The 17,202-nt window shown below is 36.9% G+C and overlaps 1 protein-coding gene across 4 annotated transcripts; it reads left to right on the top strand.

Annotated features, from left to right (window-relative positions):
- Positions 1-2,409: 2,409 nt before the first annotated feature.
- LOC127843828 (thiosulfate sulfurtransferase-like) lies at positions 2,410-16,115 on the top strand. Of its 4 annotated transcripts, none has more exons than XM_052373690.1 (8): positions 2,410-2,530; positions 4,100-4,254; positions 5,659-5,854; positions 8,695-8,790; positions 9,622-9,751; positions 10,794-10,895; positions 13,428-13,549; positions 14,250-16,115. In XM_052373690.1, exons 2-8 carry the CDS (start codon positions 4,100-4,102, stop codon positions 14,346-14,348), a joined length of 900 nt encoding a protein of 299 aa, XP_052229650.1. In that variant the 5' UTR covers positions 2,410-2,530; the 3' UTR covers positions 14,349-16,115. The 4 variants fall into 4 exon arrangements, with proteins under 4 accessions (XP_052229650.1, XP_052229648.1, XP_052229647.1 ...); XM_052373688.1 differs by lacking the exons at positions 2,410-2,530; positions 14,250-16,115 and adding exons at positions 2,540-2,797; positions 12,255-12,369; XM_052373687.1 differs by lacking the exon at positions 2,410-2,530 and adding an exon at positions 2,545-2,797.
- The last annotated feature ends 1,087 nt before the right edge of the window (positions 16,116-17,202 follow it).

The raw sequence follows: 17,202 nt of genomic DNA, 5'->3' as shown, positions 1-17,202 counted from the left end.
TTTTGTGCACTGTGACATCTCCTAGATCACGTTATGTTTTGAGATATTTTTAAGATTACCCGTGGTACATTTAAGTAGTACCCGAGCCACAATGAACCATTCGAGCTTAACTGGCTATACAATCAAAGCGCTGAAGGCTATAGCTGTTCGCTATTGCATAATCATAGACGCAACTCATTTTTCAAGCATCTTATAGCTTTTTAATCCGCAAGTTTGACATGAACACAACCCATTTCACATAATAAAGAGTGGTCTTAAAGCACAGGTCGAGATGTGTGTGCACTGTTTATCATCATATTTATGTTATAGAGATAAACTTAAACAAAATAACAACAACATGTCTCTTTTTTAGACGTTCTGAAGGCATTAAAAATATTTGAAAATGGTATAATGAAAATCAGTCGATATAAACAAAATTTGCAATCACGATTATATTAAATGAATATGTGGGAATATCGAATACCTCTCACACTAAGAATATAATTTCATGATAGAAATTCCCCTTTCAAAACTTTTGACGCCATGTAAATTCAAAATAACCAATAATATAAATGATGAAAATAAAAAATATAATAAACCTGCGAGCAGTACTTTTACTCACGAATAAGGTGTCATAAATACAGCGCTGTTGACCCGTACTTGTTTTGTATGCATTTCTTGTTACCCTAGTGGGTCCTGTACTCGGTCAGTAAATCATCAGTGGTAGACGTAATTGACTATCGATAAACCACAGTTTTGCTTTCACGATGAGAAAAAACACTACCGAAATAGTATAGTGTCACGTTGAGAGGAAAATCGTTTAATTATCTAGCAACAAATGTTTGTAGTACTCGGTTAGCACGTCTGAAAATCGTTCCTGAACGCCTGAATAGGCTACTCATATTTGCCAGTTGTCTGTAATTGCTTGTTTGAATTCAATTTTATAACGAAATGCATTGCGCTAAAATATACCATTTACACTCACAATCAGATTAAAAAAGACCGCGTCATGCGAAAATGGGTCTTATGCCATATGAACCCATCATTGCTATAGCCCATCCAGCCTGCGCATGTCTCAGTCTGGTCAGAAGATACATAATGAGACCATAAACCCTTGAGTATCATTATGAAACATAAGGAAATAGAATTTATATGCATATTACAATAAAACAATTTCCTTTAAAAAAATGCTTTACATACTGAATAATGGTTTAATTGATAACATAGTAAAATGGTATTGAGCTTTTCCGTTTTTCTCCCGTTGATCAGAAAACTAATCGGCTGTGTGTGTTGTTTATAATCCTTTCGGTGTTAAAGGGGCCTTTTCACAGATTTCTGCATGGTATTGAAGTTTGTCATTAAATGGAAAATCGGTGGAGCGAAAAGTTGAATATGGGAAAATCTAAACGTGTACAATTATGATTCCTGAATTGAACAATTTGGGTCGGAATGACCCCTGGTTAGTTTCACACGAACATCAACTCCCATTTACATGTAATCATGGATGCGGTTATTGCACAAATTATTTACTCTCATATCATTGTTTTTAAACATGATTCATTTGTTGAGAAATCGAGGGGAGAAGTCAATCAATTAACATTTATTCAGTCCCTGAATAGGAAGTGAAGGCGACGTGGGTCTATGCCGAATTTCTCGATGATTTCGTCATGTACCAAATTAAAACATTCGTTAAGTTTTCTAGAAACTGCATGATGACATAGGTACCTTCGTGGACCTCAATGGAAAGCAAATCCCCTACTGTAAGCATCTTAAATAGATGAAAAACATCTTCGAGGAAATGACTTATACACAGGTCCCATCCTGAAACGGGGCCGTCCGATTCCTATGACGCCTTACATATCACATTAGATATTTTGGGTTTAACATAATGAATGTCTCCAGATGATCGGTGATGACTGATGAGAATTCTATATGAGAAAAGTCGCTTTGATCAAAGGAGAGAGAAAATAGGTATAACCCACTCCAATACAATCAATTTGTCAATTCCAAATCCTAACTCGTAACATTCCAGATGTACTTCATGATGCACCATTATCTGGTCTTATTCTTAAAATTGTCTACGCCCCCGGCGGCAAGGGGGGAGAAACCTACCTTGACCCCCCCCCCCCATAGGATCATTCCTGCGGACGCTCATGGATCATGTATGTTATATATTATATAAGCAATCCTCGTAGTTTCACAAAATATAACGATAACATAACTCTACAAATTATTCAATCGTTTCGCGTTGCAACGCTTTACAATTTTCAGGTTTTTAAATCGTCAAAAGATGCATATAATGGATATTTTAGAGCATGTTCCCTCACTGAATATCATACCTAAAACGAAAATTTGCGAATCTGAGACAACTATTTTTGAATTTTATTTATTTACCAAAACGTGATAAGGCCCATTTAAGCATGTTTGTCAGTGTGTTAATTGTGGTAGCCGCTGATTTTCACGCGTGAATGTTAAAAGCGATGAACCGTTTAATCTATATAGAGAAGAACATACTTAGCAAGGGAGACCACCTCAATGTGACCCAGCCAAGTTAAGTATATATTGAATGATGAAATTTGCTTGCTGTGAATATATACTAGAACATGCATACGTTTCCGCTTTAACGTAGGACTTGGATGTTAATGTATAGTTGACTCTGATGTGTTTTTGCATCTGCTTATTGTGCGTATATATGCATACGTTACCGTTTTTACTTAGGACCAGGGTGTCATTTGTATTGTCAACTCTGCTGTTTATATTTAACAACGTATACGCACAAACCTGTAGTAAAACAGCTCAAGGATTAACTACTACCGAGGTAAACGCTGATGGTATTGTAGATTTTCTGTTTATTAGGAAATAAATGTTTTGTTTATGTATACGCTGTGATTTAAAATATACGTTAATGCAATCGATCTAGATTTAAAACTGATATTTTACACTGCAGGCAATCTAAAACATTGTAATTTGGGAGTCTGATGTATCCGAAAGTAACCATGAACGGTATATTAATGCCCAAGCCATTTTTCGATACGAACGATTTTGGGTGAAACTGTACTGCAGTAGGGGTTGATACATTATCGAAAGAAATTTCTCGAAAACAGTAGCATTCTTCTTGTACCATATGTTTCGTTACATTAAATAAAATAGCTTACCATATATTGTCATGTTAAATCTCTAAAAAAACATATTTGCAATATTTAAAAGTAGTTTCATTGTACCAAATAGTTCTTCATCTATTAAAGGGACCTTTTCACAGATATTTGAATGTCTTTAAGTGTATCATTAAATGCTTTAAATTGATACATGTAAATAATGGAACTTAACAGCTTCATTAAAAAAAAAGTAATCCCTAACTGGGCTCGAACCACAAACCATTGGGAGTTCAAGCCTAGCACCTACACCACTCAATTTTGTACTCGTAACCCCAACCAGCGATAGACCTTTGTCTGAATTGAATAATTTCATTGTTCTAAATAAATGCATATCATTAAATTTCCGCATTGATGTAATTGTTCGCTTAAAGGATGTCCCTTCCTGAAGAAAAAATCCAGTTTATGCGACAGTGTCGTCCCTGAATAGCCTGTGCGGACAAACATCAGTTTTAATTAACTGTCCAGTTTATGATTTAATACGTGAACAATATTTCAAAGCAGAGTTATCATACCACACTGACAGTCTCAATTCATTAGATGTCTTATGACAGTAACGCTGGCTTAATACTCATCTCAAAAGCCTTTCAGCGTTCATAAAACGTTAAGTATGCGCAACGTTAAAACATTGCGGTCAGTGTTTATTATAAAAATACATATTTTCACTCGTGAAAATATTGTTTTATATGATCACTCGTGAATAAAATCGATATTCCATCGAATCCAACAAATACCCTCTATGTATTTGGGCACGGTTGCCATGTTATAAGAAAAACTATATTGGTTATTGTATTGGTATTGGATCAGTCTACATTGATGTTCACATTCATAGCCAGACGACACGTTTGACGCCAATTCGCGCCGTCGTGACGTAATTTGATTTTATATACGTACACTTCAGATGACGGAAATTGCTTGATGTAGTGGTAGCTGTTAGATCATATGCTTTAAGTTTGATCCATTTATAGATGACGGTCATATCAAAGGTGAGTACACTGGCGACCACCCAGTGGCTACGTAAGCAGATCGGGTCCAGCAACACGGCGACCCGAGCTTTACGTATCCTGGACACGTCTTTCGTGAGGGACAAACAGGTGGATACGTATACCATGGATTACCTAGAGTAAGTTGAAACGTGTACATTCACGTCATTATATGATCATAGGAGCCTCTTTCAGAGAAAGCTTTGCTTAATGCATGTTCGGTAAGTTTCGTCCCAGATTACCCAGTGATGTCCGCATAGGCTAATCAGGAACCCTTTTTTACGCTTTTACGGAATTTTTCGTCTAAAGAAAGTCTCTTCTAAACGAAATTCAGTTAAGGCGGAAAGTGTCTTCTCTGATAATCCTGTGCGGACTGCACAGGCTAATATGTGATGAAAAATTTTGCACATGCATTTAGCCCAGTTTTCCCAGAAACGAGGCTCATAATTTTAAACGAACAGTGCCGACATTTGGTGGAATCGCTCGACGGTCTCAGACTCTTTTGACCGGTTCGCTGGCGGCTGCGTGCAGCCTCACTGGAGATTGGTAGTGAATACCAAATGCATATTGGCTTTTGTGGTGTCAAGTGTGCGACTCTAAGTGTGAGGTGTGGAGGTTTCATCCTCCATTCTTTTCATTCGCCGTTTTTACGCAGTGACCTCAGATTTTCAAACCACTTGCCCAGTTGATAAAGATTATGATAATGAGAAAATAAGGCTTTTCTTGGTACATGTCTATGAAAAACAGCTGGAGAATATCATATCCCTTCCAGTATCTTTAAATCTAAAAAGTTTTCCACACATTTGACCTCTACTCTTCCGAAAGAAAAACGACATACATGTAGTTGTGTTTTTCGGTCAATCGATGTAGTTTTTCGCTCATTGTTTAAAAAATAAAAATAAAAACACCGAAATAACTTAACCTCGCTTCGTCTATGTGAATATTTATCTTTTATCTGGTACATTTGACTTGCCTCTTTATACCATCCGTCGCTTCTGTTTACTTAAATGATTGCCAAATCGTGTCGACTACTTCAATCATTAAACAAACAGTCTGGGACAAAAAGACACGTGAGTATGGCCCATGTTTCTCTACCTGTAAATCATCTGAGCCTAGGTCTGTAAAAAGGGGGTTCAATGCATGTGCGTCCCAGATAACAGGGGACGACAAGGGACGACACCTTCTGCCTTTACTGGATTTTCGTCAAGAAAAGTCGTCTTGTGAAATTATCCTGTTCAGTCGTCAAATTCAATAAATTACGGAAAGTGTCGTACCGGTTTAGCCCGTGCGGACTGCACAGGCTTATGTGGGACGACACTTTATGCACATGCATTAAACCCCATTTTCACAGAGCGCGGCTCATTTATTTTGTCTAAAGCATTTATTAAGTAGACTTTTACATTATAAAATCAATCCGACATGCCTTTTGAGACTGTCAATCGACTCTTGTCGGTTTATTTATGATACACCATATCCCAGTATTAACATACAGTGGTTATATTAGCTTTAAACTGTGAGTCAATATAAGTCCAATGTTACCGCAGGGGTCACATTCCCCAGGCCCTGTTCTTCGACCTTCACAAGTGTGTTGAGAGCACCCCGAGCATCCCACGAAACCTGCCTGACCCCGCCTGCTTCACGAGCTACGTACGGAAGCTTGGCATTTGGCCGGACACCCACGTGGTCGCTTACGACAGGTTCGGGCCCGCGTCCGCCTACAGGACCTGGTGGCTCTTCCGGGTAGGTTGCCGGTTGTTGTTGTTCGAGCTCTCTTACGATGTACTTGAGAAATTTGTGTTATTAATTGCACGTGTATTCAAACCTCGCGTAAATGTTTGTAAAAACAAATTATAATACGGGAGATCACATCATTTGCGTCCTCAATTTGCTTATTATGAGTTTATCTTTTCACCATCGAAATATATGGTATTGAAATATTTGATTAATAGCATGCGGTTTTCTTTCGACATGCAGTTTTCTTTAGACACATTCAATTCATACTTTTCTAGCCGTGTCATGTGAACATAGGGCTTATGGCGCGTTGGCTAGCGTAGCTAAAGCCCTGTCTGTGCAGTTGCGCAAGGTTCGTCGTCGCATTATGTACCTCCTGACCTACTGCGAGATGCGCTGGCTGGACGATAGCTACGCTAGCCGCATATGGCATAAGACCCATTTTCGCATGACGCGGATCTATAAAGAATATATTTGTTTCTAATAAATGGAACATCTTAGCACAATACTTTTCGATATGAAATTGAAGTCAACTTGCGTTATTTATAGCGAACTGGCAAATTTCGGTAGCACTTAAGTCTTTCAAGAACGACTTCCATACCGACTGAAGAGTACGGCAAACATTTGTGGTTAGATAATGAAACGATTTCCGTTTTATCATGACACAATATTTTTCGATAGTTTTTTGTTTCTCATCTTCAAAGCAATACTGTATTATCAACGTTTATCGATAGCCCATTGTGTCTTCCCCGGACGATTTAGTACCGAGTCAAAATGCAAAGTATTATTTAAACATAAATCACACATACGCAATAATATCGAAAATTATAAACCCAAACAGTGTTGTTGTTTTCTGTTGAATTCTAGCGAAAGTTGATAAATAATTTGCGATTGTCACGAATTTTCCCAATGAACTGCGTTTTACTTATCATTATAAAACAATAATAAAGTGGAATTCATATGAATATCAAACAATAAAACTTTTTTCTTTTAATATTTTTTGGGGGCTTAATCTTTCCTTTTTTCTTCCGTTTATCTGATAAAGAATCGGCCGATATAAAGGTTGCTATCTGCGCACGTGTATGTGAAAATTTCAAAAATGTCATTTAGAAGTCCTGCTCAAGATTTCCCAGCCATATCAGATCCCCCAGTCCATAAGCGAACAACTTATAACCAACCAATGAAACTGTACATATCCAGAAGCCGGGACCTTATGGATGGAATTGAGTAAAGATTTGACCTCAAACTGAAGTAAACAAAGGAAACGTAGCAGCTAGTTGACCATTTTTGGTGCGAATGCAGGTTGAGTGTAAAGTGTGATGTTTACTATCGTACGTGAGTGTACCCGTCGCTTGGTTTGAGTCTAACAAAGAGTGAACCACAACATAATTATAATAATAAATGTATTGGTATTAACCAGCATATTAAATTCTCAAGCAAACCACAATACAACTTTAGCAACGCTGGCCGAAAGACCATAAGACCCATTTTCGCATGACGCGGCTATGAAAGTGTTATTTAAATGTTTGGAAAGAAAAGAGTGTGTTAATCAAATATTAAATAAGATATATTTCGATGGTGAAGAAATCAACTCATAATAACCCATGTGAGGACACATTATGGTGTGCACTCCCATAGTATAATTTTTATCTACCTATACTATTGACTATTATAACGCACATTTCATGCGGTGAATATGCGACTAACAAGTGAAAAAAACAACACACAATAGTACAATAGTTTTATTTTCAATTTAATTATTTAGAAACGTAAATTTCAAATTTTATTTCAAAGTCAGCATTTACGCCGAGTTCTACCTTTTAAAAAGATATTTCTTGTTATATTTAATTGTTTTTATATTCGGTTTTAGCGATTATAAAGCATTTTTGTTGCTGTCGATAGTATACCTGTAGTTATTGTTGAACTCATGTTCAAAGTTTTGTCAATTGAGAACTGTGAATATAAACACGCTTGACCTTATACTATTGCGTTGTTCTCTGCTAATCACCCGTGCAATTGAGAATACGTGACATATCGTCGTTACCTGTTGATAACAAAAGAACGTTTCCCCAGACATTTCAAATGTAACCCCGTTGTAGTAGCAAGCATTATAAACGAGGTTACGCAACAGACGCGTGATAGTGTATCGGATTCTCCCCACTATACTAGTTTATCAGCAGAAGTTTTATTTTCCCGCATTTATTAATAGCCTCAGATTATGAATGACCTGTGCTGAGCAAAAATACCATAAACATTCTCCTACGCGACACTTATAATACAAACATTGTTTATTGATTCTTTTCTATATACGTTCCGTTAAAAAATATTCCATTTAACACTATATTCACATTATGTTTCCATTTGTGAATGAATATAGTTGAAGAACTCAAGCTTTTGCATAAACTATGCAACTCTCCTCGGCGCGGATGCGGCAGATGCTGCAGTTATCAGGTTTACCGTAGTTAGAAAAGCTGGCTTGAAACGCGTGGTACTATCCTTAGTTGATCGCAAGCGAACATCTAAAAGTCACTCAGTATCATTATTTACTTTTTCTAAAATCTCGGTTGAAACAGACGATAGCACTTGTCTTATCCTATTCACAGGCACTCGGCATTAGCTGCTACCCACACACCCCCAGCTGCTACATACGCCCTTAAACCCTCAAAATTTTTCATTTATAATTCACAATAAAAACAAAAATGTGAGTCGTTTTTTTACTTATACTATATGCATTTTTATGTTGTTATTTTGTATAACAATTGGACAGATTGAGGGTTTATGACGGGTATCTGTGATTCGATTGTTAGGCATATATCTTTTTACGAACAAAACGGTTTCTTTATACACAGCTGTACGGCCATACGAACATATCTGTGCTGGACGGTGGTTACCGGAAGTGGGTAGCAGACGGGTACGACACCACCAAGGAGGAGCCGGAAGTCGAGGTGAGGGGTGAGAGGTTTCCCAATCTGCTCGCAGCGTTCCCTCACTGGCTTTAACAATTGAGCGTCGTTCTGGGAAAACGGTCACAATGAATGTGCGTTGTCTTCCCTGATTAGCACGTGAAGTCTGCACAGGCTAATCTGGGACAACAATGACGGCCTTAACATGATTTTTGTTTAAATGAGAATTCCTTTAAACGAAAAGTAACTTAAAAACGCAATATGTCTTTACGCACATTCAATAAGCCTAGTTTCCGAAGAACTAAGCTCAAGTGCAGTTACTCGTTAATCGTCCCAGATCTGGAAGGATTGTTTGCTTATTTTATAAAAATATCGCAATTTTCTATAAAATGAAATAATATAATAGATAAGAGAGAAAATAGAAAATAACGAGCTTTAATCATACCTACTTACCATAAAGGTCTGTTCAATAAAACATACTCAGAGATTGAATTTATAGATGATATAACTGGTGCTGGTGATTATGTCAGTTACATGTTGTTCTCAATTTAGAATTATGTAGTTAAATGTGATAAATGTCATGCTAGACGTAACCTTCTAGGTATTTTGAACAATTCAGTTTAACCCATTTATGCCTAGCGTCTAGAAAAAAATGCCTTGGCAAACAGCGTAGAATCAGATGAGACGCCGCATGATGCGGCGTCTCATCAGGGTCTGCGCTGTTTGCTTAAAGGAATTTCTGTAAGAAATATTCTAAATATAGAAATAAATACACTAGACATCCCTAATTTTGGAAATAAATTGATCCAATTTAGAAGGATGGGAGAGTACTCTAGGCATAAATGGGTTAATGAATATTCAACTTATTTGCAGCCGTCCATGTTCATTCCACAACTGGACCGATTCCTGGTGCGAACCTTCGACGACATGGCGGAGAATCTCAGGACGTGTAGGGAGCAGGTTGTGGACGCTAGGGGGGCCACGGACCGCGCTGTCGTGGACAGTATGTACACCCCTCCACATACATACTGATAAAATGACTCTGTCTTGTTAAAGATTTTAAATGCTTAGAATCATTAAAAAGTTATATTTATGCTGTTCCAAAAATGCTGGACATGTGGCCGAAAAAAACATATATATTAAAGTAACACAATCATATATCTTAGTGGAAAGCATTTACGACTGTGCAACAATTGTATTGAAATTCAAATGTTGGAAGATGTTGAATTAAATGGGCTCCCGTTTATTCGAACGATTCGAACGATTTTCGTACGTAAGAATTCGTAGGACTTTCACACGTTTTGGTAAATTGACAAAAAGTATATATATAATGGTTTAGATTCGCAAATTCTCGTTGCAGTTATGATATTTGTGAGGAAACAGTAATACGGAGCATTTACCATGCTCTAAAATATCCATTATATGTATCTTTTGACGATTTAAAAACCTGAAAATTATAAAGCGTTGCAACGCGAAACGGATTTTTTTCATCTAGCGTTTTTGACATATGTTATCTGAGATGTCGTCGGTCCCAATATTGTTCATATGATATAATATACAGGTACTACAATTTATACGCCGAATATATTGATTACTTGGTGAACTATTCGTAACATGATATTAACACGCTTCTATGTATCACAATTACATCGTTCAATCATGTAATGTATTTTACAAAAATGTTCTATTCATAACCGTGCAATAAGGGACGTTATAAAAGCAATCTTAACAAAATTCAGTGACCGCACTCTGACAATTGTAAAACAGACATGTGCCACGTGACTATTCGTGTCGTCTTGCATTAACTTATTTTAGCCGCGTTCTATGAAAACGGGGCTTATTGCATTTGGATTGTAGACTGGATTCCCATTTAGAAGAGACTTTCTCGAAACGAAAAATTGATAAAAGGGGAAAGTGTAGTTCCTGATTAGCCTGAGCGGACTGCACATGCTTAGGTGGGACGAAACTTTACGCACATGCATCAGATCCCGTGTAATCAGAGCGCAGTTCAATGACTACTGTTTATATGCGCACGTGGTTTTCAGCGGAGTCTGGTGGCGGGAAGATACCGGGGTCCAGGCACGTGAGCTTCGAGGAGCTGTTTAACGAGGATGGGACGATGAAGACGGAAGAGCAGCTGAAATCAAGTACGTGCGAATGAAGTTGGCCGAACGTTGAATGTGCAACGGTTCTATCTGGTAGAGGAATGTTAAGTGTTTATTACGTGCTTTTCATTGAAATTTATATAGAAGAATACGCTATTAAGATGTTCTGAGAACTCGCATCAGGCGAGTCGGTTGTGAGAAGTCGAATCGTACGAGAGGCACAGCATCAAGTGCGATGGTACTTGACACAACCAACGATACCGATACACGCTCCCAGAACATCATACTAATGTCCTTGTTGTTGTGTGTTGGCACATAACTTATACCCTGCATAGTTGTGTTTGAACTACCGGAATATGCTTGGGTCCGTATCTACCAATCCATTCTTAGACTAAGAATAAAGAATAGACACAGAACCAAAAAAATACATCAAGCATTTGAATATATACAGGCTACCACTGGTAAGTATGGCATATACAAAATGACCTACATAAAAGATGATGTAGATAGAGGAGGTTAATTCCAAGTTTTATTAAAAAATAAACCAATTCTTGAAAATGTAAAGAAATTTTTTTATTCTTAGTGTTTAGTCTAAGAATTGTGTGGTGAATACGAGCCTTCATGGTCCGACTTACCGGTACTATGTTTTTTTGTAAAGCAAGATAATTCTATAACTTGCCATTATCAGAATCAGTGCTGTAAAGCAAGATAATTCTATTACTTGCCATTATCATTATCAGTGTTGTTAAGCAAGATATAGAGGATATTTGTTGGATTCGATGGAATATCGATTTTATTTCACGAGTGATCATATACAATAATATTTTCACGAGTGGTGCAGCCACGAGTGAAAATATGTATTGTTTATGATCACGAGAGAATTAAAATCGATATTCCATCGATTCCAACAAATTTTCTTTTTATTTTATGCTTTTTGCACCATTTATATACATTGTAAAAGAGTTTAACTGGATAATGTCGCTGGATTTATGACGTCATTTCGTCGAAAAAATGACGTCATTTTACAGTAAAACAGTGAAAAATATCGTTATTTTCACTGTTATTTTTCACTGTTTCAAACAGTGAAATACCAGTTTTATTACACTGATATTTCTCTATAAACCACCGGAAAGCATAAAATAAAATTCTATAACTTGCCATGATCATTATCAGTGATTATTCTGGTCGCCATACTGTATAGTTCTTTTTTTTATATCGTATTAATATAGTCAGTAGTGTTTAGCATATTCTTTACGTAAAACCAAAGGTGGTTAGCGTTTGGCTATGATATTAATTAGTAAAAACATCATTTTGAATGAAAAATAATCACATATAACGAAAAACAAACTTGTCTGAAAAAAAATCACTATCATATATATTTATTTATTTATTTATAACAAGGTATTCAACTAAAAATGACCCTCAAAATGACCTACTCGTCATCGATCAGACCCGATTCCAGCATTAAATCTTCAAGAGTAAAGACACACCTTGGCGTTGGACCAATGAATCACTAGTATGTTTAAAATTTCGGCCAGTTTAAATGTATTTAAACAAAGTTTTAAAAGGCGCGGGACAGTTGTGTTGTTGAACGGCAAAAACGGTAATAATGTGTATTTTTTCATACGTTTTATTAGTTGTTCGCTTGCGGACAACTAAGATTAGTAGTAAGCGTTGCAAGTGGGTCTACTCTTAACTACGCTAAGAACGATAACCACCGCATCTGCCTGTTTATACTTCACCACTGGTACACTGCAGACAGTGAGTGTGTGTATGTAATCAATAGTGTTAAACAGCTTGTGCGACGACATTGGCCAGTTTGTCATTGAACATATTGGCTGCTTTCAGGGAAAACGGGGCTTAATGCATGTCAAATAAGTGGTGTCCCAGATTAGCATGTGCACACTGATTAGCCTGTGCAATGCGCACAAGCTAATCAAGGACGACACTTTCTGATTTTATGGTGTTTTTCGTTTCAAGAGAGTTTCGGGTACTGGGATGACAATTAATGCATATGCATTAAGCCCTGTTTTCCCAAAACGAAGCTTAAATTATCTTTTCTATCAATGATTAGAAAAAAAGGATAAAAGTGTGTATGACTTCAAAGTAACCTCGCTGACAAGGCAAATAAACCAAATGACTTAATTTAATTATGGAACCGAGGCCCGTAAACTTTGCAGGGAAAATGCCCTTTACTCCATGAAGATTTCAGTCTTAGATCGGGTCAGATCGGTGACGAATAGGTAGCTATATATTTGATAGTGAAAATATTATTTTAGAGAAGTTGATTTTTCGTTAAAAATTGATTATTTTTTATTCAAAATGATGTTTACTAATTCACCGCCACACGCTAACCACCTGTGCGTAAAACCCGTTGTTTAAACAACTTCTATCATTAACATTACCATATAAGTTTTTGTGTGAATAGTTGCGACATGTATGCCATAGTTTGCAATAGCAAAAAAATCAACCAGTGCTCTTCATATTTTCAAAGTTGTGGTAACGCCGTAACCGCATATGTCGAAGTAAAAATACATCAAATAACTCAATAAAATATTTTGGGGTGCGTTTCAGTGTTTGACGATGCAGGTTTGAATCTCCAGCGCCCACTGGTGGCCACTTGTAACACGGGCATGACGGCGTGCGGGGTGGCGGCGGCCGCACACATCCTTGGCAGGGATATACCCGTGTACTATGTACGTACAGACACGAATATCATAAAGGAGTCTTACATGATGAGAAACATCGTTGGAAATTTGTATTATTTTCATCCATTCATTTTTCATGCGCGTACTTGCGCATGTAGCGTCAGCGATTTTTTATCCCACTCCGAATGACGAAGTGATATAGAAACGGTAGTCGTCATTCTATCCTTTTGTGTTTGCGTGCATGCGTGCGTGCTTCCTCCTTTCGTCACACTCCTTTGTTCGCAACTCCTCCTACATTTCGCGCGCGCTTTGGACAAACTTTAACAGAAAGATTATCTCCTTCATATACAATTCTATGCATTAAAACCATTCCGTGTAAGATGCCAATGAATGCAAACATTCAACATACCATTCAATTAGATATACAATAGAAAAATGAATGCAAACTACCACTGTATGCAATATGCAATTACCATTGAATGCAAACTACCGCCCTGTCCGATAAACCATTAAATGCAAATACCATTTAATATGATATACCATTCGGTGCATGTATCAATATTTCAATTTAATGCAACCTACAATGTACCATTAAAGCAATCTACCATTCGATTTAATATACCATTTAAGCAATTAACCATTAAATTCAATATACTTTTCCATGCAATATACCATTTAATGTTATATACCATACAATGCAATAAACCATTAAATGCATTATACGTTGTGTATAATTATCGTTAATCAGGGCTCTTGGACGGAATGGCGTCAACGCGCGAGGGAGGAGCATACGTATAGCGGGTGTACGGAGCAACAAGATGTCTTAAAGAACGGCCTCGGATTATAGTCTTAATATACATATAGTGACTTGGTTTGCTGATGGTGTTCTCAGAACCTAATTTAAGTTGAAATCAACTATGCATTAGTGCCGTTTGTTGCTGTAGTGGTTGAGTGCGTCCTGAAGTCCTGAGTTAGTTTAGTCCTGAGCGTTTGGAAGCCGAACTTAAAGTGTTTGGAACAAAATGTTTTTAGAAGTGTTGTCTGAATATAATAAGAGACCAGTATCCTAATTTTGAGTGCCGTTGTTATGGTTATTTACGAATCTCGATATATTAAGAAAACTATTTTTTACCTGTGAAAGAATAAGGTGCGGAATTACGTTGTCCGTTTAGTCATTTATGTGTTGTATAAAATGTTCATTTTTATGTGTGACTTTTCAACCTAACTGTTTATGGAGACCGGGGTAAAGTGTTTAACTCATAAACTTTTCAAATTGTAGGAACATGTTGATAATTTAAATTGGTTCAGTCATGTTTTAGTAAGGCGACTAACCTTTTAAATACAAATGTGTCTTGAATCCAATCAAGTTAGTCGGATTTTTTTAGTTTATTTCCTTAATGATGGTTTCGAATATCTTAACATCAAAATCGGTAATGCCACAATTGTTTGAGAACTTATTTAGCATTTTCAAATGTATCACTATTCAATGTGTAACATAATGAGATTGTGTTGTTCGTGGGTTTTTTGTTGATTTTAAAATTATAATTTTATGATTAAGCTGAGTTAAAATATCAGGTAACTTATTACTGCGATCACTTGGACATTTTATTCAGATTCATTACATTGTATTATTCATACGGCGTTTCGATTTTGTTTTCCAATTATTTCAAATAATCCGAATTCCGGCTCTTTTATCCTTGTATAATACTTTTGTATTGTTTGATGTCCATAATAATAATAACGGTAACCGTATGACGCAAACGCAAATTTTGTTATCTTTAAATTAACGTTTACAGATGAATATTAAATGCACTTTTATCATTTTTTTGCGCAACTGGTGAAATCCTAACAAGATGGTCATTTTAAATGTGCCGTTCATCACATTCTTGATTAAACAAAATCCGGTTCTGTTAATCTGAACCATTGTAAATATGCCGTCCTCATGCATTCTATACACGGTTGAGCAGCCGTGGGTTCGTAGTGTCTATATGCATTTGAGTCGCGTTCTGATTAAACTGGGCATAATGCATGTGCGTAAAGTGTCGTCCAGATTAGCCTGTGCAGTCCACACAGGCTAACCAGGGACAACACTTTACGTTTGTATGACATTTTTCGTTTAAATGAAGTCTCTTCTTAGCAAAAATCCAATTTAGGCGGAAAGTGTCGTCCCTGATTAGCCTGTGCGGACTACACAGGCTAATCTGGGACTTCACAGGCTAATCTGGGACGACACTTTACGCACATGCATTATGCCCAGTTTTCTCAGAACGCGTCTCATTTCATGATCGATGGCTGTAAGGACTAATTCTCAATAAGTAATCATTTTACGTAAATATAGTTATCAAAACAAAACTCCGTTGGTAAAGGAACCGTATCTTGCGCTCGTTTGCGGTTATTCCTGATTTTAGTACTGATATTTTAATATTAATTAAAACTTTTAATGTGCTTGTAATTCGTTGTTGAATACGCATGACATTTTGTATGAGTTATGCAAAAAATACATAAATACAAAAAATCATAAACCATTGCGGTTTTCTTCATTTGTTTACATGAACACATATCCCGTAATCGGTGTAAGTTGCTTTTAATATGTGCATTAAAAATGTATACGTTTTTTATTGACATTTATGATTTTTTAAATAATAGAACATCATTTACAAAAACAGTTTATATTGGTAAATATAGCCGTTGAATTGTACTATGAAGATTAACAAGGCTGAATAATATCGTGCACATGTACGTGCTCTATGATAACAATATGCCATCCTTTTGCCTTGTTTTCTTGCAAAAAGCGAACAACTACGCTGTACTGATAGGCCTTTTTAGCTCACCCGAGCACAACGTGCTCATGGTGAGCTTTTGTGATCGCCTTTTTTCCGTCGTCCGTCGTCCGTCGTGCGGCGTCAACATTTTGCCTTGTGAACACTCTAGAGGCCACATTTATTGTCCGATCTTCATGAAACTTGGTCAGAACATTTTTCCCATTGATACCTCGACTAAGTTCGAAACTGGGTCATGCTGGGTCAAAAACTAGGTCACTGGGTACAAAAAAAGAAAATCCTTGTGAACACTGTAGAAGTCACATTTGATGCCCAATCTTCATGTAACTTTGTCAAAATGTTTGTCTAAATAATATGTTGGTTTAGTTAAAAAATGGTTCCGGTCCGTTGAAAAATATGGCCACCAGGGGGGCGTGGCAGTATTCCTTATATGTCTATAGAGAAACCTTGTGAACACTCTAGAAGTCACAATTTTTGCCCAATCATCATGAAACTTGGTCAAAACATTGGTTTCATTGATATCTCGGACGAGTTCGAAAATGGCCCAGATCGGTGAAAAAACATGGCCACCAGGGGGCGGGGCAGTTTTCTCTATATTTCCTTATATGGCTATAGTAAAACCTTGTTAACACTCTAGAGGCCACATTTATTTTCCGATCTTCATAAAACTTCGTCAGAAGATTTGTCCCAATGATATCTTGGATGAGTTCAAAAATGGTAACCTTTGCTTGAAAAACATGTTAACACTCTAGAGGCCACATTTATTGTCCAATCTTCATGAAATTTGGTCACAAGATTTGTCTTATTGATATCTTGGATGAGTTCGAAAATTGTTACGTTTGCTTGAAAAACATGGCTGCCAAGGGGCGGGTCATTTTTCCGTATATGGCTATATATGGCTAGAGTAAAATCTTGTTAACA

The sequence above is a fragment of the Dreissena polymorpha genome, chromosome 9 (genome assembly GCF_020536995.1).
Source record: "Dreissena polymorpha isolate Duluth1 chromosome 9, UMN_Dpol_1.0, whole genome shotgun sequence".
NCBI lineage: Eukaryota > Metazoa > Mollusca > Bivalvia > Myida > Dreissenidae > Dreissena > Dreissena polymorpha.
The sequence above is the reverse complement of the archived record's forward strand: the minus strand, read 5'-3'. Positions and strand labels throughout refer to the sequence as shown.